This window comes from Tiliqua scincoides, chromosome 11, assembly GCF_035046505.1.
Source record: "Tiliqua scincoides isolate rTilSci1 chromosome 11, rTilSci1.hap2, whole genome shotgun sequence".
NCBI classification, from domain to species: Eukaryota; Metazoa; Chordata; class Lepidosauria; order Squamata; family Scincidae; genus Tiliqua; species Tiliqua scincoides.
Genome location: NC_089831.1, coordinates 25,656,120 through 25,678,694, shown reverse-complemented (window position 1 = coordinate 25,678,694; position 22,575 = coordinate 25,656,120). Strand labels below are relative to the sequence as shown.

Genomic DNA, 22,575 nt, shown 5'->3' with positions numbered 1-22,575 from the left:
CAGTAGGGCAGGGCACCAACCTCTTCCCACCCACTTGCCTCCAGTGCTCCTCTAACTCTTCCAATGGAAGAGGGGAATGGCACAGATGTGTGGAGAGGAGCACAATGGGCTAGAGCAGGGGTGTCAAATGCAGGTCATACAGAGGGCCGAAAAGCATTCATGATGCCTGCTGAGGGCCGGAGGTGATGTCATTACACAGGAAATGATGTCACTAAACAGGTCAAAACCAGAAATAAACACTCTGTTCTCACGTAGGAACTCATTCGCTGCTAATGACGGGAGAGAAAATACACAAATCTTGATCATATTTCAAGATATGGGAGAGCCCAATTATCATGTGGGCCGTCCTTTCAGCAGTGTCACCTCAGCATTGCTCAGCAGCTGAGAGCCCGAGGGCCAGATAAAAAGCTTCTGAGGGCCGCATCCGACCCCCAGGCCTTATGTATGACACCCCTGGGCTAGAGCATCTCACCACTCTAGCCTACCACTCTCACATCCATCCTAGCCCCTCATCCTTTTCCACTCCAGATAGCAGGAGGAGCAGAGGCTGGCACATATCCAGGTAAGGAGTGGCTGCATTTGACCAGCTACCTGTGATGCCCAGATTGTCTTGAACTTGTTGGGTCCAATGTATAAAAAGTGGGGGTGAGGTCTCAGTAGCTTCCTTGAGTGTGTCACTGTCATTGTGGAAAAAACAAAGGTCTTCTGTGTGACCTTTTCCAAAGGACCTGGGTCACAGACAGCCCAAAGGCTAGTTCTAAAATTAGATGGACTGGGGCTCAAGGCATGCCCTCCATCAGAAGCTCTGTCTCTTAATCCTAGAGATGGTTACTTGGGTGATGAAAAATAATCTCTGTTCTCTTATTCTTGCTTCATGTTTGGGTCCTGGCATTGAGAATAAGTTCTGGCTCTACATTTTAGGGAGCTCAGCATCAGCTCTAAGTCCTGTTTAAGGACATTTGCACAGCTCTGAAAGGAGCCAGTAAAGTCTCTTCAACAAGTTGATTAGGCAGTTCTACACCTGGAATTAGCAACCATCCAATAAGAAGGGGGGAAGTGATTTTTGTAGCTACCTCTCATCTTCCTCCAAATCCTTTTAGACCATGCTGGCTTTCTTTTGACATATCAAAATGATCCAGGGGAGCATCAAGAGGAAGTATCTGCTGGCTTCTCTAGGCTACAAAGCCAAGACCAATGTACACCCGATTCAGCGAAGCAAAACATAATAATCCTACTGGCACAATGGACGCCACTGTCTGTTTTCATCAGTAACTGCTACAGATCTCATTCCAGGACGCTTCAGACAATGTATTTTTGTGACTCAGTGGATCCAGTGAGCAACCAGTTTGCCATCTAGTGGCTGCAAAACAACCACGTTGAATCAGATGGAGTCAAGGAAGAACTGAAAGAAGAGCCTTATAGCCCGATCCTGCAGCCATCAGCTCTGTCAGGTACGGTAGTGCCAAAACAGCTAGTGCTGTATCCAATGGCACTGTCGAGGTCACCTGAGGTTTCCTCGGGGGGAATTTGGTAAGGGTGCAGGGGCTGCAATGGATCTGTGCCGGCTATTTTGCCAGCAGACTGGAGGAGCTCCTGTCAGGCTTTTCAGAACAACATGATGCATAGGATCCAGAGGAGCAGGGCTCCGCTTGTCCCACCCCCCTTCCATCCCAGTTCCTCCCCCCGCCCCAGAACACCTCCCCTCCTGCCCAGAAACCCTGCATGGCCGCCCAGCGATGCACCTTACCACAGATGCCCTTCCAGCATCGGCCTCCTGGCGCTGGGCCTAGCACCAACTTGTGCGGGCCCAGCACTGGTGTGCCTTGCTCTCTTGGTGCTGCAAATGTGCTTTGTGGCACATTTGTGGCAACCAGCACTGGCACCGGGAGGGCACAGGATCAGGCACTTAGTCCATTGCTGGAGAGTGGAACAGTACAACCCAGCACTGGGGCCAGTCCTCGATCGCCTGGTGCCCGAGGCTACTAAACAAATGCTGCTCCCCTTACCTGGTGATGTGCCCCTAAAGCAGGGAAGATTCATACATCCATCAGAAGCTCCCAAAAGGAGTTAATGACAGATAATCATTACACTACTGGGGCGGGAACACTGTACACATAACGCCCATTTGCAAGTGTCAATGAGGAAGAAGAGTCTACCTGAAATCAGATCAAGTTTTCTGTTTCTCCTTTTTCCCTCTGCATAAATGGACCACCCTTTAGCCATCACTGGAATCTGATTCAGTTGCAAAAGGCCAGTGAAGCTAAACCTGCCGGTTTGGGAGCCAGGTACCTATTTGGTTCCACAAGATCTCTTGCTTGTCCTGCAGGCACAAGGTCCCTTAGCTGCTACATGTGGGCTCAGGATGCCAAACCACAAAGGCCAACCCAGCAGACGTCCTGCTTGAAATGGCTCGTTCAGACTTGCTAAAACTAGTATCAGCTCTAGCAGCGAGGATCCTGGAGGTGACTTCGAAGGGCCCCTTACCACCAAGCCGATGTTCTTGTCGTCCACTAAGGAATCTGCTCGAAGGAGGAACAAAGGAAAGGAACAAAGCCGTTCCAATCCAGGTACTGCTCCTGGGTTTTTGTTACCTCCCTTGTTCTCTCTGCACTTTATCTCCCATTTGTGAGACAGTAGCAAACAGAGGTCTCTTTACTCTCAATTCTGTTTATTACAAAAGGAAAGATGCAGCCCTGCTCAGAGACAAGGCAGATGAAGGCTTTAATGTATTTGCAGGTGCTTCACAGAGTCGCTGAGGACGGCCATTCCGTTCAATTCCCGCAACCGGCTGACGTGCCTGCAAAGACCACAGCAGAACAGTAAGATTAGGCACAGGGCCGGGAGATGGATTTCCATGTCAACAGCTTAGGAGTGTCTCGGAGAGCAGCATTAAAGGAACCTTCATGTCATATTCAATGGATCCCTCAGCAAGCAAAGCAGAAAGGCTCTTATTTTGGGATTATTCTTTCCCTTGATAAAACAGGGTGAGATAATACTGCACAGATCTCCAGACAACACTCTGCAACTATGTTGGGAGGAAACACAAAATGGGTTAGCTCGAGGATTCTCATTCTGTTCCAGAGGCCCCAAGAGAGAGTTTGTGTCTGCCCTGGCAACTGCTCATAGTACATATGGGTTGCCCCTTGTGGGCAAGACAGGGGTCTAGAGGTCTGCCTCCTTATAAGTTACAGGTGGAGTCAGGTCACCATTCAATGGGTGCAACCACTTTGCCCAGGAATGCTCTGGTGTGCATCTGAGGCAGCCTTTTCCACATGCCTTTCCAGCTAGACAAGAGGGAATCTCTTCGGTCTTCTCCAGCTATCTGGCTCCCCAAAAGGGTGAAAATGTGTCCTGTAGCTAGAAATCTGTTTGGCAAGATGTGCAAATGTTTTGACACGCTGCACCAAGAGCGGATGAAGAGCTGAAACGATGGGGCTGGCATGCGGGGCCTTCTTCTGTGAATGTTCCCTGGGCAGCAAAACCAAGGTAGGCAGGCACAGCTCACTGCACCATGGCTCACCCCACATTTCTGGAGGTGTCAAACTATGATGCCCCATTTGGCTGCAAAGTGTCAGAACACTCACACAATTCACACACACAAACCCTTCACCACTTGATAGCTCTGCCACTTCAGTTTTTATCTAAGCTAATCAGCTGAATCCAGACAAATTATTCAAGGAGGAGAATCCCTGGTGAGCCCACTCCCACGGATACCTGGCATCAGCGGTGCAGAGCTTCCCTAGAGCGACTGCTGCATTCTCTTGCACAGAGATCTTCTGGACATCCCTGACAGCGAGTTTCAACAGAATCTTGACAACATCGGTGTCGAGCAACTTTGTGGCAGTTCCAGGCACCTCCAGGCACCTCCCGAGGCAGAAAGCAGCATTTCCTGCCACCGTCTCATTCTCTGAGCGGAGGAGCCTCAGCAACGTGTAGCATTCTGGACAGGAAGAAAAGGGGAGAGAAGGCTCAAGTCAAGCCCCAGGGAAAGAGGGAAGAGATGCTACAGACCCAACAGTCCTTTGGGAAGACACAGCAGTGACGCATCAGTCTTGAAGATGGAGAGGGGGAGAGAAAACAAGTTAAAATGTCAGTGGAGAGAAGTGGTTTTTTCAGTGATGATGAAGTGATAAATGAAGGCCTTCTGTACTTCTCATTTTTGTCAAAAAAATGAAATCAGCGAGAGGAAAAAATCCCCAAAAGCACCACCACCACCACCCCAGTCCCATGGGGAAAAAGAGGTACAACCCCTTTAAGCAAGAACTTCCAGAAACTGCCTGGCAAGAGGGTTTTGAGCAGCAGCCTGCTGACCGCTGCCCCAGCAGCACCCAGGAGGACAATGTGAAAGGCGACTTTGAGGTTCAGGTCGGAGCACAGTTTAGTGCCAGGGAATGAGAGTTGCCCTGCAATGATTTGCAGCAGCGGCAGGAGTTATATTCTGAAGATGAGAAGCAGCTGCAAAGGACCAAGCCTGCCTTTTTACCAACAGAATTTCCTATCTACGTGGCAGAGGGAGGGAGGGAGAGTCTTTCTTCCAAGCACCTGCATCCACTGAGGGAAAAAATCACTCACAGCAGGTCTTCTTTTCTAAGAAGCATCTGTTAGGTCATCCTGACATGCAGATTAAAATGCCTGTTTCTAAGATCTTTTCAACACAGACTTTCAAGGTCTGAGACCACTTCAAACAGGGGCAAAGAAATGAACAGAACTTTGCAGAGGAGAAAGGGCGGTGAGCTTTGCCTTTCCATGCCAACCTGCTTGCCCCAGCAAATCCATCCCTTTTAGGTCTTTGCTACAAGATTCAGACCTTAGCTGGGAGGGGAAACACAGTGTGGGGGAAAGACTTCAACCTGTGGTGCTGTTCACAGGCTAACCTTTGGCGCAAGAGAGGCGACACTTACTTCCATCCATCTTCACCATCTGCTCCTGAGCTCGCCTGCTGCTTCTGACGCAGACAGCAAGTGTCTTCACAGCATAGCTGGTTGTGGTTGGCCCCCCTTCCTAGGTTGGAATCAGAAACATGAGCACTGTGAGACGTGAAGGTCCCCTCTCCACAGCTCGCAAACACAGGAGAGGTGTCCTACAAGGAGAACGGCAAGGCAGGAGCTATGTGAGCAAGGGAGTGCTGTCTTCCCTTTTTAAACAGATTAGCTCATTATCGCACTCAGGTGAGGTGTCATAAACAGGATTCAAATGTTAACACCATAAGAATATAGGACCTTTAATAGGGATGCAGGCACCCCTATCTGCATTGCAGATTTCCTCTTACAAGACATTTCCATACATGAATTGATGATAAGGAAATAAACCTGTCAATAGGGGCTTGCTAAACAGTAGGTGGACAGGACAGGACCAAAGCTTTCAGGGGATCCTGAACATTTTCCTTTAACCACAAACACATAAAGGTTGCTTTCAGAGGGGATGGGCTAATGTAATAAAATCACCCCCAAAATCTTCTTTTCCTTTTTTTTTTTAACTACTAGATTTCAGAATTGCGGACTTATCGTTCATGCAGAAAAGCTGTGGTCTGTACTTCAGAGCAACACATATATGCCCAGGGCCAGAACTCTGACAAAACAGGCACCAACTTCATTACCACATGCTTGACACCAAAACAAGGTCTGAGAGGGTCGCATCGTTAGTCCTCTTAAATGGTTGCAGACTGAGAGGACTGGCAATGGACCTGGTGATGAGGAGAGTGAACCTGTTCCTAGAGTTGTTATTTTTTAATCTGACTTTTGAGACCTGAAACAAGGATGTCTGGGAGTTTTATGTTGGCATCCTTCAGTCTCGGAAGACTATGGTGTCACGCTCTGAATGGTGGTTCTGGAACAGAGTGTCCTCTCCAGCACGCGAAGCCTGGGTAAAGTAGATATGGAGGACAGACTGTTTCCCATGCAGCAAATCCCCCTCTCCACGTTGCTGAATTGGTCCAATGGAAAGGCAGCGGCCAATACGGTTGGTTCCAGCGGCGTCGCAGGAGTTGCCAGAATGTGACTGTGTTCAGCCATGAACTGCCTAAGGGACTCCGGCTCCAGATTTTGCCTCGAGGTTGACTCCTGAAGCCTTTTCCATAACTGGATGTAGCCACAAGGCAGTGGAGGTTTGGGATCAGAGTTTTCCTTCTCTCAGATGAGCTGCCTTCCCAGGCTGACGAGTCCCACCTACCCGGTGGCTGTTTAGTCGCCTCTTACGACAAGTACAGCCAAACTGAGGACCTATTCTTATCCCCAGCCCCCAGGGGATAGCAGTTCAGTAAAGGGGTGTTAGGCCTCCAATGATATGATTTAACCTACAACTTCTAGAGCAGTGGTTCCCAAACCACTGGGACCCACTTTTTAAAATGACACTCTATCAGGACCCAGCTAGGTTTACAAGACTTGAAAAAAAGAAATCTAGAAAGAAATAATATTTTTATTTACAAGTAATAATAATCAGAAAAAAACTCTCTATATTTACGCAAGCTTGCATACTGCAGGAGCTGAGTGTCATGAATAAGTTCATGTTAGGCCTAAGTTGGCATGGGAAGCTTGAACCAAACTAAGAAAGTGTAACTGAGAAGCTGCTAGCAGTTCCCAGCTACAGGAATGTAGGTAAATAAACAAGAGGAAGGAATGTGTTGTCTCTCCTTTGATGGCCAGGAAGGACAGATATCAGGAATTACGACCAATTGGAGTGCTAGCACCTTAGCAGACAGAGTGTCACCTTATCAAGGGTGATTGAGTGCAGCTGTGGATCTTCAGTTGGGAGGGGTAAGAACTATGAGGGGTTAGCAACCAGGCCAACTTCAGGGAGGTTCTGTTCATCTAGGGTTCTGATCGGATAGTCTAATAATTATGAAGTCACCTCAGTACTATTAGCATAAGAGGTATAAATAATGAGTGCACAGGGGGGTGGAAGGGCCCTTCTTGGAGAGAGAGTCAGGGGGTGTGACAATCTGCACGCCTGCCAGCTCCATTGTCCAGCATGGCACCTAGCCCCATAGGTAGCCCTGGAGCTCTGCAAAGGGTAACTAACCCAGGTGAGAGATAGGGATTAATAGAGATAGCCAGCTAGCTTTATTATTTTATTGCTGGTATGTTTCCTAGAGGTTTATGCCTCTAGCATTTGCTGCCTTATTGTAGTGTGTAACCTCATGTACTTAATAAACTAAAAATCTCTTTTACTAAATTGTTTCATTGCCTGTTGGGGACAAAGTTCAGAATCCTGCCTAGCCGTTCAGCAAGCTACCAAGTACTCGCTGAGGTATAGTAACTTGAGGACTGAGGCTTTAATTGAGAAAGAGCTCAGTGCCTGCAAGGGTTAGTCTTAAGCCTAGAGGGTCTCAGTGTCCCTGGACTGAGGCGCTGGCACATACAGGGTGGTGGCAGTACTACAGGGCAAGGGGCCTTGAGGGTTTTAAGGTTCAAGAAACCCAGAACCCTAGGTCTCCCAAACCCCCTTTGTTACGACGCTGAATTCCTTGCAAACAGCAGGAACTGAGCTCTTTGCAGGGCAATTAGCAGCTGTTTGACTTAGCTTCAGGGCTTGACAAAATTAGTTAACTGATCTTTTTATCACCAGTGTTTTCATTGAAGGTTCTGTTTGGGGCTTTGAGACCCACCAAAAATCAGGTCCCAATCCACCAGTGGGTTCCAACCCACAGTTTGGGAACCACTGTTCTAGAAAAGGGCGTGTATCCAAGGAAGAGGAAACGGGGAAACCTGGCAAGCAATCCAAGTTCTTCTGTCAACAGAGAAGCCCAAATGCACATCTGACACTTTTTTGTTTCTGATCTGGCAGATGCAGACATTCATGCAATTCATAGAAACATTTTCAAGCACTGAGAAACACACAAACAGTCCAGTGCTAGAAAGGGGCAAAATACGCTACCTTCAGGAAATGGACCAAGGTCTTCACGATGCCTTCACTCACTGCCTCTTCCACAGCTGCGGGACTTGCTGGCAGGGCATGGCTTAAAAGTCCAACTGCTCGCTTAGCAAAAAAGTGGGGGGGGGAGAAATGCTAATTGCTTCTTTTTAAAAAAACAAGTCACCACATTTGTTCACCTCCTGCTCATTTGGTTGGGGGGGGCTGCTTCTATAGGTTCCTTGTTACAGCAGAAAAAGCAGAACGGAAAGCATATGCACAATCTCTGTGGCACAGAAATGCAGCGTCTGACGGCCCATCTTTGCAGCATTAACCCAAGACAGAGCCTGACTGTGGGGGCCCCATCGACAGTACAGCAGCTCTAAAATATTTACAAGTCACTTTCAGCCTCAGTGAGGGTCAAAGTGACTGATGCGCTAACACCATGAACCACAGTAATGAGGCAAAAGAGACAGACCACAAACACACATGGCTCAAACAAAGAAACAGAAAGACAATAACATGGCAGCAGGATGTGAAATTCAATGAAACCAAACCCACTTTCATCATTTTCAGGAGCTATGGGTGAGCTCCCTGCTCTCCCAGGTGATCAGAGCATCCATGAATCAGAGCATCCAGAGACAGCAGGATGAGGCAATGAGATTACTAGTCTGCTTCCATTCACATTAGAGGTTCAAGGGAACCAGTGCTCAGAGAGGTGCCTTCTCCCAAAAGGAGAAGCCAGACTAACAGAGCACCCTCCCTTTCTGAGGATCAGGTCAAGCACCACCAGGCTGGGCAGGAGGCCATCTTGGCAAAGGATGGAGACAACTCTCTTCAAAATCCTGAAGACGGGGCTCCTGACCATGTTAAAAGGTGTTTCGCAGTGTGTCTTGTCTTGTCCTGGCCAGCCAAGTGGTGGCAGCCACTTCCCTGTTGCCCAGTGCCATCATCGAAAGGTTTAAAGACCTTCTGCCCCTTATTCTCAATGGTCACACCCAATTTGGGGAGGGGACCAATGGACTCCTTCAGAATAATGCGACTTCATCACACACTGTCATTTCAAGGGGGGATTCTGGGGGACAAAAGGGTGGTCCCTGGCCAGCCAGGAAAGTAGCACCGTCACCACTGGACAGGCAGTAGCAGCAGCAGCAGCAGAGGAGCAGATTTCCCCCCTCCCACTGTCACTTCACATTCAAGTTCAAAGTTCTCACCAGTGTCACATCACTAATTCATCACGGTTAAGAGCAATAATAAGAGACCAGCAAGAAAATGGATCCTGAAGCTGCACAGCTTATCTTGATTGAGAACCAGGCTCCCCCCCCCCACCACAGTGGAGTCCCAGCCAGTCACCTCTCCTCCCTGCCACTGCCCCCTGATCTTTCTACGCTGCTCACTGTCCCTGCCAGCCCCAGTCTCCCTGGCTCTTTAAAATACCACAGACTTGCAATATTATTTAAAAAGGTGATCAGGACTGAGGCCCTGGCAGTTAGCCCACTGCAGTGCAGATGGTGGCATATGATTGGTTGATACTAACCTGGAGGGTGGTGGGTTCTAGATGGGGAGATGGAGACCGATTAGGGTCAAAAAAGATGCCCTGTGGATTTGGCACGGATCCCCTTTCTTGGCTAGGGACCACTTACTGTCACTGTTCTTCCATCTTTGCTGCTGAAGAGGGACAAGCACTTCCTCATGATCTCTTCTGCAAGCTCCTGAAACAACCAGCAGGATCAGAGAGCTGACTTATGAGAGGGAAGTTGAAAGAGCACCTCTGGAAGGCAGGCACAGCGTGAGGAAGGGGCTCTTTGGGCACAGGATGTGCATATGGCCAACAACCATGTTCGACTGAGATGGGGAAAACCCGGGTTCAAATGCATGCTGGGTGATGTTGGACCTGTCACTGTTTCAGAGACTAGCTTTCCTCACAGAGTTGGGAGGATGGAACAGTGGAGAGGGGAGGTCAAGGGACACAGTGTACGCAGTCCAGAGCACTTTGGAGAAAGAACACAACAAAAAATTAGTGTTCATGCAGCTGCATGGCTAAGAATTCTGAATTCTGCACACATGTGGCCTCCAGCACCACATTAAGCAAGACCAACCTGAACTGCCTGCACAATCAGAGAAGACTGTCTCTCCCCACCCACCAGCTGACTGGCAGCTCAGCCAGGTGAGGAGGGACTGTGCAAGGCACTCCCTAGCCAGAGAAGGAGCTTAGTTCCTCGAGCTCCACATGAGGAGGACACTGAAGGAAGGGAAGGTCTTCTCTGCTCTAGTGGCAGAGGAGGAGTGTCATCCATTCCACACATCTGACTACACAACAAAGGGGTTGAGGATAAACACTTTACCTGAAGAACTGAACTGGGCTCCAGAGAGAGGTTCATCAGCAGGCCAAGCACCGCGTAGAGGCACTCTGGGTATCTGACAACCTTGTTTCCAGGCCAGCACTCATCCTGCACAAGTCAGAGACAGAATGAACAAGCCTGGGTCTCATGCAACTCTGAGTCGGGGAGAGCTGAGGCCAGGGTGCACAACTTCTTCAGGGCCTCTGAGCTCTGCTGCTCGCCAGCCACTTGACCAAACCACTTTGGAGTGAAACACACGATTCAGCCTGGTTTCCCACCATCTCTTCTCCATTTTTAGTCTCTTCCCAAATCTGGGCAGCTTCTCCAGATCAGAGATTCTCCCTAGGCAGCACCTCCCTGACATGCATGCAGAATCCTCGGCATCTCCAGTTCAAACTATCTCAGGTTAGGAAAGATCCTTCTGCACCTGAGACCTGGAGAGCCACCGACAGGACTGGTCGAAACGGCAGCACAGGGCACCTTCCTATGAGATCACAACACCGCAGTAGCTCCAAATCAGAGAGCACAACACAGTGAAAGAAGAAGTGACAGCTGGTTAACAGAGGTCAGCTCTGCAATGTCACGGAGCAAGACTCGTTGTTGGTGGAATCTTGAAACTGACAGTGAGTCTGAGGAGGACGTTTCTGCCTGGAAAGAATTAATGCTACCAAAGAGAATGGCTATATCGCTATTACTAATAAACACTATCAGTGTACATGGCACTTTACTGAAAGTGAAAAAGACAGGTCCCTGCCCCAAGCAGAGTACAGGTATTGACCCCAAGGAGACAATGCCGAGAGAAGAGAGAGAAGCAGGAATAAACATGAGAAACATGTGATTATTTTAGTTGCACAGAAGTAAACTTTAGGGAATGAGGACTAAAGCGTTCCACAAAAGATGGGTCTTCAGAAGGGATTTTGTGCAGCTATTTCAAACAGTCACTTCTGTGCAGTTAGAAGAAGGATTTTTATTGTACCCCCCGTGTCGTCTGGGTCTTTGGATTTGTGCCTGTATTTACACTCTGGCTCAAATACAATCAAAGGTGATATTGGGATAAGCCCTACCAGACATGGATCTTGAGAAGGGACTTGAACTAAGAGGACAGCATAGGAGGAGCGGCAAAAGGAACACATGTGGGCACGAGGGGGGGAGGAGGAGGCCCAGAAGGTCAATTCGAGACAGGACGACCCAGCAAAGAAGCCTCAGGGCTACCCACCACCAGGCCCAGGCAGGCCTGCCAGCATTCCTGGCTTTCCACCATCTGCATCTGGATGACCACGTCGGAGCAGAGGTCCCCCATGATGGCGATGCACTGCGCAAGGGCCAGCTGGTTCACCGTCTCGACAGAACTCTTTAGAGACAAGAAAGAGAACACGGGTCCGGCTGGCCATTCTGAATACCGGCTCCACTACAGCCCTCTGCAAGGATGACGCTGCAGCCAGGTGCGAAGTCATGGGGTGGTGGGAGTGGTCTGCGCTTAGAAGAGTCCCTGGACTCTTCTCCGCACTGCTCCCTCCATATTGCTCTGAAAAGACATTCTGGGGAGCTGCTCACAGCTGCACCAGGCAGCTTTGAGAAGCCCACAGAAAAACTACATTTCCAGAATGGAAAGTGAAGAGAAACAGCACTCCATCAAGTCGCGATCGTGGCTTCATGTCCATAAATGGTGGCTCAGTCTTGAGACTTCCTACTATGGATTCTAGTATGAAATTCAGCCATGAATTCCTCCTCCAGTCGTACTAGTGAGAGCAGTGGAAAACTAGCAACAAAGGAGGAAATAACTTGGTTACTAAGCACACTTACTATCATCATTTTGCGTCTGTAAAAGCGCCTGATGAATATTCTAGACCACAACACATGTGAGACAGACAAGGAGACCAAAGGGATCTCTCTGGTTCAGCGCAGCAGGCAAAGGACACGTTGACCTATGCTTTCAATCATTGACTAAGCAAGCCTTCAGAGCCGGTTCTTGATCCTAAGAAACCATCCTCCATCCAGCAAGCCCCGCAGCCAAGCTCTATAGCACACAGCAAGCAATTAGCCAGTGAGGACAGAGTGCCGCCCAAAGGGCCTGAAAAGCAGCAAGAGGCTCCAGGAATGGCAGGAGGCAAACTAAACCAAAACCAAGCCCATTTCAGCTGACTCAAGATCTAGTCCACCACTGATGCTGCTCCCATTACAGCTCATCCAAATAACAATGGAATTTGAGGGTGGCTTCAGAAAACAGCCAAGCAGCACAAGTCAAGTCAAAATATTTCATTTTCATAACCTCAACTCCTCTGCCTCTTGCCCTGTCAATTCCCAGAACACTAACTAGTATTTAAAGGTGAGAAGGCTGTCAGAAATTAAACAAACCTGCAATATGGAGACATAGCTGATGCTTGCAACGAAAGACAGGGAGAGAGACCTTTCTTACCAGCAGTTGGGTGAAGAGGGGCAAAGTCCCTGTGGACAGCTTGATGCGGCATTGCATTTTGAACCTGAAGGCAAAATGAGTTGGAGGTTGAGGTCTGGGCTCCTGCTCCTCAGACAGACAGCTCCCAAACCGCCTGTCCACACCACCGACATGAGCCCTCCTTCCTAATCCCACAACTGAGTTGTCAGAACCAACTGAGCCATTTCTGCCCTGCCGTGAAAGTCAGGATTTAGTTGACAGTCCCAATTCTAGGTGAGGAAACAGAACATACTTCTCCTCCAGAATCAGGTCAGTCAGCAAGTTCATGGCCCTGCTGGCCCTGCTGTCGAAAACGCTGGCAAAGGACATCAAGGTCTGCAGCCACCTGGAAAGAGAGAAGCAAATGTCTCTTGGACCATAGAAACGAAAACACGACAACTGTGGTCCAACATGTGAGGCAGAAGCAGCAGGGCCAACAGACAACAATCAACAGGTTTTCAGCAGACTCTGGTGTTCAGTGCAGGCTTCTTTCTTTTGTCTTTGGAAGCTGGATAAAGAATGTGAAACCAGACTCAATGAAGACAAGTCTGATTTCACATCTGAGCTCTGGCAGTCAGCTGCATCCTCCTGGAAAGGTGAGGAACGATGCACCATTCCAGCCAGCAGGTATACCTTCCGTTAGGACTGAGGATAGATGCAGTGCTGCATTGCTACTTTCCCCAGATACAAAAGGTGTAGGCAAGACATGCCATTATCAGCCTTGGTTGTCTCTGTACAGAAAGAACATAACATCACCCTTGCACCCTAATGCAGAAGCACTGGGGCCTGAAACCAAACATTGATACCTGGTTAGGTTCAGGTGCCGCACCAGCAGGTTCCTCCCATGCTCTGCCTGTGTGTAGAGGGACAGTAGGGCCAAGCACTGCTCTTGGATTTCGGGCACCTCGGAAAGCAGCAAAGCAGGAAGCTGCATATTCACATCAGGGTGAGTGAGAAGCAGCCGCTGGTTCTCCCCTGAAAAGAAAAAAAAAAGCATCCAGGTTCTCCCCCCGCTGCTCCAAGAGGCCTGGTCAGCACCTACACCTGCTTTCTGGAACCATCCTGTCACCCCCTGGACCCGTCTCTAGAAATGGGTTCTGCCTGTCCTCTCCATCACTACCCCCCTTCCTCACACAATTTCTAATGGGCAAACTCTGTAACTTATACACACCTGGGAAGCAATCCTCATGTCTGATTAAGTTCCACCTTTCAAGCACCATTTGAGGGCACAAGAAGGGTGAATTAAAGCTGATTAGGGCCACTGCAGGTCCATGAAGCAGACATATTCCATTAGTCCCTTCCCATTTTCAGACTCCAGTTCTCCAAGAAGCAAAGAAGAGACTGGATGATCCCACTCCACTTGAGCCTCGCACCCAAAACTCTCCGGAGAGAAGCCTTTGGAGAAAGCCTAAAGGCAGCCAGAACTATGACAAGGAACACGTGTTGCAAGGTGGAAAGCTCCGCAGAACAGAACCTTGTGCAGAAACTTTTTCATTGCTATATTTTTCTGTGGAACGTTTCCAACTTCTAAAACTACACTGTTACACAAAAGTAGTTAGCAACATAATGAACAGATACCAAGCCAGCCCAAGTGGCATGGTCTCAAAGTCCCAAATAAACTTTTTCCCCCCAGAGAACTATATTTAAGAATTATTTTATACTAATGCGGAGCTCTCTATGTGCACTGAAGTAAGTTCTCAGTACCTTCTTTTTTTTGTTTTTTACAATGTAAACTATGCAAGAGAGACACATGCAGCTGAATTGTTCAATTTCAATAACCTTTTTAGGCATAAAGCAGCTGAATTGTGATGTTTTGTCAAATTTACACGGATTCTGATAAAAATAATTTCAAAGTAAACCTTTACATCTGCGTTAATAAAGATACTTCAATTCAAATACTTTAGGCCATGGGAGGGGGGTCTTTTGAGATATTACAGCACTGACACAGCAAAACATGTTTTGCTAGATATAAATCAAATAAACATGCTAAATCAGATGCCAATCAAATCAGGACATCAACAATTTTCCAATGTTGTTCAGACAACCCCTGTGCCGGCTCAGGTGTGGCATGGACACTAAGCTAAAAGGAGCTACTCCAAGCAGGCATCAACCTGCAGTGCCTGAAGGACGACCTGTGGAGAAGCGAAGGCAGTAGCTTAGCCAGAGGGGGATGACGCGGTAAGCATTACAGGCATTGCAACACATTGTGTGACTGGATCCTCCCACCCGCCACTGGAGTAATATTTCCATTACTGTCCCAATGGCTCCAACAGCGAGTGGGCGGAGGGGGATACATGGTGCGTTAAGGCATCTGCAATACTTATGGTGCTGCCCCCCCAGCTATGCTACTGAGCAAAGGGACCCTTGAGCTTGCTTCACATGCTGGACTTGCACATCTTTGGTGGTCAGTGAAGTCCAGGCATGACACACGTCCAAAGGCTGTCACTCACTGAAGACAATACTCTCAGACACAGTCAGCATTGGATTAGCAGGACGTCAACAATGGCTCATGTTGATTACCATTCTCTTTGCAGACAGCTTGCCACAAGTGGAGAAGGGAGAGGGACAGTTCCACTTCAGCAGGGGATTTTGTCTTGGTGCTGAAGACCCTGGGAAGTCAAGAAACGCCAAGGAAAGGGGCAGAGTTTAGCAGCCAGGCTGATCTCACAGAACAAGAGACACAGAGAAAGCAAGGCGCTGTGTCTTTCCTTGCACTCATTTGGTTTTACAATGCTTTTGAACCAGGTAGGGCTCTTCCTGAGGTTGGACGTTTGGGAGACAGGAAGAGACAAGATACTGTTGCACAGGTACCACCACCCCCACCCCCACCAGGCCATAAGCAAACCTTTCATCCTCAGGGAAGAGGGACCAAGGTCACACTAGATACAATGACCAGAGATTTAGGGGCTGAACCCTGTGTGTGTGTGTCCCATGCTATTTCCTCCATCTAAATCCTCCACATCTGTTTTTGTCCTCTGGCAGAAAACATAGGAGTACCATATGGACACCTGCATTTCCCCCACCACAGGCAAAGTAATACCTGGGTAAGGCCACCAACAAGATCAAAAAAATGGACTGGGGGAGAGAAGTTGGCCTCTCTGCATCACTCCCTTGATCTTCAGCATCACTCCCTTGATCTTCATAGCAGCCTCATGGAGCAGTGGTGCATGGACCTCTGTCCTGAGTTGCATCAGACACTGACATCTGCCTGCAAGAGGCCCTTTAGGTTCCATGAAAAGGCAAGAGGCTCTTATCAAGAAAATCCACACCCACAAGGACATGGAATGGAAGGGAGTGGCAGCCTACCACTGCCTAACCAAGCTGTGCAGAGTGGGAGAGGAGCTTCAACAGAACAGCAAGAGAGGCTTCCAAGGGCCTTCAACAGGTCTTCAGGCACTTTTCAAGAGGCTGAGTTCTACCTCTTCCATCTGCTCCCCTGGGGCCGCCTGTCCTGGGCCACAGAAATGCTTCTAGGCACTGTGCACTTCGAAGTCTTGAACAAATGCCTTTGATCTCTTCTAGGCATTCCATGAGGCAGCTGAGGGAGGCGCTTTGAGTAACCAGGGCTATTGCTTGACACTCAGGACAAGCACTGTCTAATCAGCACACCCAACACAAAGCAAAGACAGCAGATGCTCACCCCTTGACTCGTAAAAGATGGAAGAAATGAACAAACGTTAGCAGTCAGAACAGAGTAATCCCCTTGCCCACGAAAATCACCACAGCAGATGTTGCCTTTGGCAAAACCACTTCTGCCAACACTACAGCAGCTATTTGGCCTTGAGTACCTTAAGACCCACATTCCTTTCATGCATTGCTCTTTTAACCATGAGCTTGCCCTTGGGCCTGACACATTTTTGAAAACAAACCCTTCAGAAGGGGTGTGGAAAGCACAATGAGAGAGATTTTGGCTGACGCATCTGATCAGCACAATCTTGACCGAAAGGTCACCTAGAAGGACCTCAGAATGGCCTGCTGCATCGTCAGGTGAGCAGCCGGTCAGCCCACCAGAGCTTCATGTCTTGCAAAGAGCCAGACTATTGTCTGATGCTGCAATGCCCTGCTGTCCTCCTTACCGCCGTACGACCTGATTGTCATTGATGATGCTGAATCCATTGCTTGTCCTAAATAAGGTCTGCCCAGTGCCTGTGACAAATTGAGAGATAACCAGGTGAAATAAGCTGTCCTTTGGGGTCCTCTGAAGCCCTCTGTGAAGGCAGGCTGCTGCTCATCCAAAACCCAGCTAGAGAGAGTCTCCAATTTCCCCCTAGTTTTTTCACCTGATTTGGACTTCTCTCGCACACAGAGGCCTCTGCCACATCCTACAAAGGCTGATCAGGCACCCACCTGGCGTTGCCGTTATCCTTGGTGCTGCTATTGCTAGACTCCTCCTTCCTTTCTTCCTTCCACAAAGGGCTCGGCTCTGGGCCAATTCAGTGGACTGTGAAGTCCACCTGTGAAGCAGGAACTTCAAAAGCTCAGGTGAGCTCCCAGTAACCAATCCACTAATATGTGCTGCCCCCTCTCCCAGGCTGCTCAGGTTCCACTATTGGCTGGTCCTAATGCCCCTTCCAGATCTGGGGGACTCTCTTCACTTGGGAGGAAGGACTGCTCAAGACAACCTCTTTCTGCCTGGACACTCTAGCTTTGGGTGATGGCAGCAATCTACCTTTTCCCAGTTCATTCCTGGCATACCCTGTAAAAAGTGCAGAGCAGAGAGCCGATGCTAACCACTAGGTGCTACACCTGTTTCGCCCTCCCTCTTTCCTTACACCCTTGTTAAGGGACAAGCTCACTAAGGCCAGAGGCATGACAAAGAGGGGGAAAAACCAAACCAGGCAGCCTGACACATGTCACTCAAAACACTGTTGGCAAGGAACTCTTCAAGCTCATAAGTGACAAGAAGCTCTGCGCAGCAGGTGAAGCACCACTTGCTGGTAGAAGGTCTTGTGTTCGGTACTTGACATTTCCCTGACAGTTAAAAGAGTCAGACAGTAAATACTGAGAAAGGTCTGTCTCTGCTTGAGACCCTAGAGTCTCCAAAATCTTGAGGGGACAATGCTGAGCTTGATGGACTTGTCAGCAGAAGGCAGCTTCATGCACTCACATGTGCTCCAATTGAAGCCCCCCCCCACTTGCACTTTGCAAAGTCTCATCATCTTCCAGTCCCTAAAGGATGCCTGCCAAAGAGCCAAAGGGGGCAACTCACAATCCTTCATTATTTCTGTCAAAAGCTGGATCCCACCCGTGTAAAAGAGGATGTTCTCATCAGGCCTGCTGAGTTTCTGTAGCAACTCGCTCACAGACACGGCTGCAACCTCTCCGGATCTCAACTCCTCTACGGCTCTCTCCTCCTCGAGTTGCCTTTTTTCCTCCAAGTCTATTTCATTGATGCAGTCTGGGAGTTCAAAAAGCAGAAGGCAGCAATGAGTGGGACACCAAATTAACAGTACAAATCAGGGGAAGGAAACTGAACAAAGGAAAGCGCAAAGGGAGGCAGCTGTGAAAGGACAGCCAAAGCACAAAGCGCCACGTCTCAGAAAGTGGAAAGTTGGCTTTGGGGCTAATAGCAGGCTGGTGACAGCAAGAAGATTAAAGGCTATCGCACTGCTTACCTTTGCACAGCTTCCCTTTATGGGGATCAGTCTCTAAAATCTTCTGGTAGCACTCCCTGGCCTGAAGGAGCAAAGGCAGGATTTTAGATCAGAGCTGATGGAACAGATGCAAGGCGGTAAAAAAAATTAGTCAGTCAGTCAAAGTTTAATTGTGGTCATTACACAGGTCATTACAATAAAAGATCAGTAAATTACAATATGTCCATAGGCTAAAAAGGGGGAACAATTATGAACATCATACAAGTAAAATCAACTAATAAAATAAAAATAAAAACATGGAATAAACCACAATATCAAAAACCATTTATAAGGGCTTACAGCTTAACTCGAAATTGACCAGAACAGAACCAAATCTAACTTCATAGAAATAAAATAAACCCTGGCAGAATCAGCTCTATAGAATAAATTAATTTCCCATAAACACAATTGCTATACTGCACAAGATTTTACATAATTTGAATGGATTTTCAACGCTGCAAGAGCAAAACTAGCCACTTTCAGAATGATCCCCATGTCAGCACCTACTAAAAGGCAACAAACCTGAGCTACGGGAGGTCTATCCTGTAGCAAGGGTGTTAAAGATGACAAGAATTTAGACCTTGGTGCTTCATAAAGAGGACAACTTAATAAATAGTGAGAGATGTCCTCAACTACATCTGCTCCACATATACAAAGTCTTAGATCATATGGGATGTTCTCATATCTCCCTACTAAGACAGCAGATTGCATACATCGAAATCGCAATGCAGTAAAGGCCTTACGTAAAGGGAGTAAAAAAAAAAATCAACAATACCAACGGCTGAGCTAGTGGTGACTACTGAACTCAGAGGGTTTAAAAGGGAGCTCTTTGCTTCTCCGCGCCCTCCCTCATTTTCTTTTAGATCCTGCTCAGAAACAAGCAGCCACTAACCAGGCCATCCTATGCTGGTTTCCTCAGTCCCAGTGAGCACAGAAGGACACACTTATTTTTTTTTGGAACAACAGATGTCTTCCTCAAAATTTATTTGTGGAAATTTGTACTCTGTTACATGGAGGAGATAGTTTTGTGGTAGGCTTCTCTTTCAGGGGCAGAATGAATAAAGTTACAGCTTAATTTGTATCTGCATGATGTGCAGCCATTTTATTTTTACATTCTTTCTAATAACAGCAAAACGAATAACCCCCATTTGCAGCCAGAGTGGTTTTTCTCCCCTGGCATTTAAATGAGGACGCCCTCTGCCCTCCTTGCCTGAAATTAGCTAGAGAGCAACGCTCAGCTTTGCAGCCTGAGCGGTCTATGGCAGGCATGCAGTTGAAGCCTCCTTGTCAGGGTCAGATAAGCCGCCAGGGAAACAAACACTGGACTAGGCAGTTCACAGGATAACCAAGCCCATATGTAGAGCTGGCCTGACTGGAGCTGGGGATGCTCCGCCCACTGAAGGGGACCAAGCACAAAGTCAGCGGGGCAGCCCCACCTCTGGAACAACTGGGAAGTGACGCCCATTCCCAGACCATCTCTATCACCAAAGGAATAGCCTGGGGCAGAATAGGAGCAGACCTCTCAAAGCGCATGGTCCTTACCTTGCTATACTGCTTCAGGGCCAAGTACGCTTTTCCCATGTGGAAGAAGGCTTTGACGCAGTTCTCATCACACTGCATTAAACAGAAGTATTGAACAAAACTTGAGGATCTCGTGCTACAGCCATGGCAGCTGTCCATCCTCACACACAGGCACTGTTCTGCACCTGAGAAAACTACCATCAGGTGTTCATTTCATAGCAATAGAAACAGACTTGACACCAGACTCTGGCAAGCGGCCTCCCACTCTTGGAAGGAAGGTGTCTTCTGGACACTCGGCAGGGCCAGCTAGGGACCGTCCACACTTTGGGACTAGCTGCTTGAGTAATGGTTTGTGAGGACTGCTTTGCATTTGGATCGATTCCCCTCCTGACCCTTATACGACTACCCCCACAAAAACGCTGTGCATTGTTTCAACCATATTTCTGCCTCCCTCCTCGTTCCATGCCAGTCCACTGAGTTCTGCCTTGAGCTGTGGCGCTTGGTCCCTGCACACAGCAGCAGCTTTCCACTGAGTGCGATTGTCACATGCCCAGCCACACTTTAGCCAGCCCAGCTAAATTACACTGAAAGCCCCCCATTGTTTCTGCTGGCAGGTTTTTGGAAAGGCTGCTGTTTTGCTGTCCTGTGGCTGACCTGCAGACTGGCAGGGCCCCCTAAATCAATGGCACTTATGGTATTAGGCAGTGCACAGTGGGGGAAAACAATCTTTCAGAAAGCTGTCAAGACTTCAGTTCCTAAGTAGACGGCAGTCTTTCTTCTGGTCTCAAAGGGAAACAGCTTGGACAGACACTGGCGCTGGAGGCAAAAAGAGCTCTTGGCTCCAGGCGCTCACAGGATCACAACTAGGGGGAAACACTCACTCCATGTGGGCTGGGGAACAAGGTGGCAAGAAGTGCCTTGTTCAGCCTGAGCCTGATGCTGCTGCCGCCATTTGCCATCTTGTGGGACAGAGCAGGTTCTCTTCAGGAAATAGGATCTCTCACCCCTCCCTCCTGACAAGGTGAACTTCGTACATAAGAACCTAAAATGAACCCTGCTGGATCAGGCCAAAGGTCCATTTGTCCAGCTTCCTGTACCTCACAATGGCCCACCAGATGCCTCAGGGAACACACAAGAAATCCATATCCTGTTACCACTCCCCTGCACCTGGCATTGAGGCCGCCTACTTCAAAAACCAAGAGGCTGTGAATACCCATTGTGGTTTCTAACCTGCAACGGACTTTTCCTCCAGAAATCTGCCCAATCCCCTTTTCAAGGCAACAGGGCCAGGCAGGCTGTGGCAAGGACTTCCACAGATTAATCACATGCTGATTAAAGAGATATTTTCTTTTGTCTGCTCTAACTCTCTCAACACTCAAGGGGCACAGACAGAGGCTGGAATGTGCCCCACAAGTTACACGTGGGAGTCACAAGGGCTCCTCAAAACTCTCAGTCTACATTTCTGTAGGTGGTTAAACAGCCACCCCATGAGACTTACTCTGCCCGAGAGGATGCCTTATTGCCACACGGAGCAATAGTTTGTGCAGCAGTGCTCTGGGCACTGAAGAGGGGGCACTTCATGTTGTCTGGGGGAATCCCCATCTTGAGACTCTGCAGGTTATCCTACCAACCGCTGCTGCTCCATCATCTCCTTTGCTCCCTAGGTAGAAAAGGAGGCTTGCGGGAACAAAACTGTATCTTGATTGCTGGGGTCAGCTGGAGTACAATTCCCAGGCAGTCAAAGAAAAAGACTTGCACCTTCTCTGCTGACTATGTTGCAGGCCCAAGGGAACCGGTTAGCAGGCAGGAGAAGTTCCAGAAGCAGGACACTCTGCAGAGGCCAAAGAACCACCTCAGCCAAGATGGGGCACCACTTTTGTTAGCTTCCAGACCAAGGAGCACAATGGCACCAGGGATTGCTCCAGGCAGCAGCACAAGATCCTCTGTGGCTGAGGGGATCCCACCGGGCAATGGCATAGCCACTTAGGGATGTGGAAATATGCCCACATAGAGGACTTCTTGTTTTGAAAAATGCACACAAGGAAAATCAGGTCCCCAATGCTAGCAGACTGGCTGCTCTTTTCGGCCTCCAATGAATTCCACCAAACACTGAAATATCCAGAGACACCTGAGTGAGTGCAATTTAAAATATGGCAGTAACATGCTGCTTAATGGAAATCAGGATTTTAAAAATCAATTCACGTTCAGTGTTCCGCTCCACCTTGTTCCAAGTGAAAGGCGATCATCTCGTGTGCTGAGAGAACTGAGCTGGAATATTAAGTTTTATTTCTTTTACACAAATCTCAGGAGGCATCACTGGAACGTTAACTTATCATTAATTTCATCTCTCTTTTAATGAAATATCTAAACGCAAACCAGTGAATAGCTGGGAGATTCATATTCCTGCATCGTAGAATCCATTTTAATCTTGTCAGCTCCAGGACTTTCAGTTGCTCGTTTATCTTAATGAAGAAAGGAAAACTGGGCCCAAGAAGCACCTGAAGATCTTCAAGAGAGCCCCACACCTTGTCTTAGCCCACAACTAACTGAAGCAACCGCTTTAATATACAAAGAGCTTTAGAGGCTGTAGTGCACCTGAACTCATGTTATTTCCATTATTCACATTCTCCAAGTTATTACACTTGGTCTGAGGACCCACGATGGGACCATCCTGCTAAAGCTGAATTGGGTTAGATCTGGTCAAGGCCTGTTTAGGTGACCACCCAGAAACAACATAGATTTGACTATTCGTGTGTTTTTCGGAACAACGAATTCATGGCAGAGACCAGGACCTGCA

The 22,575-nt window shown here is 48.4% G+C and overlaps 1 protein-coding gene across 2 annotated transcripts in view; it reads right to left on the bottom strand.

Moving 5' to 3' along the window:
- Positions 1-2,672: 2,672 nt before the first annotated feature.
- The window catches only part of TTC12 (tetratricopeptide repeat domain 12), a 30,248-nt gene continuing 10,345 nt past the window's right edge, over positions 2,673-22,575 (bottom strand). For both annotated transcript variants that reach the window (XM_066639374.1, XM_066639375.1), the window contains 15 exons: positions 19,800-19,871; positions 18,240-18,300; positions 17,834-18,022; positions 16,701-16,770; positions 15,145-15,233; positions 13,431-13,599; positions 12,878-12,970; positions 12,607-12,670; positions 11,407-11,541; positions 10,194-10,298; positions 9,492-9,560; positions 7,873-7,974; positions 4,902-5,001; positions 3,715-3,940; positions 2,673-2,797 (listed from right to left, as the gene is read on the bottom strand). In XM_066639374.1, the coding sequence (XP_066495471.1) occupies positions 2,722-2,797; positions 3,715-3,940; positions 4,902-5,001; positions 7,873-7,974; positions 9,492-9,560; positions 10,194-10,298; positions 11,407-11,541; positions 12,607-12,670; positions 12,878-12,970; positions 13,431-13,599; positions 15,145-15,233; positions 16,701-16,770; positions 17,834-18,022; positions 18,240-18,300; positions 19,800-19,871 (1,620 nt within the window). In that variant the 3' untranslated portion in view covers positions 2,673-2,721. The remainder of the gene's footprint in view (positions 2,798-3,714; positions 3,941-4,901; positions 5,002-7,872; positions 7,975-9,491; positions 9,561-10,193; positions 10,299-11,406; positions 11,542-12,606; positions 12,671-12,877; positions 12,971-13,430; positions 13,600-15,144; positions 15,234-16,700; positions 16,771-17,833; positions 18,023-18,239; positions 18,301-19,799; positions 19,872-22,575) is intronic.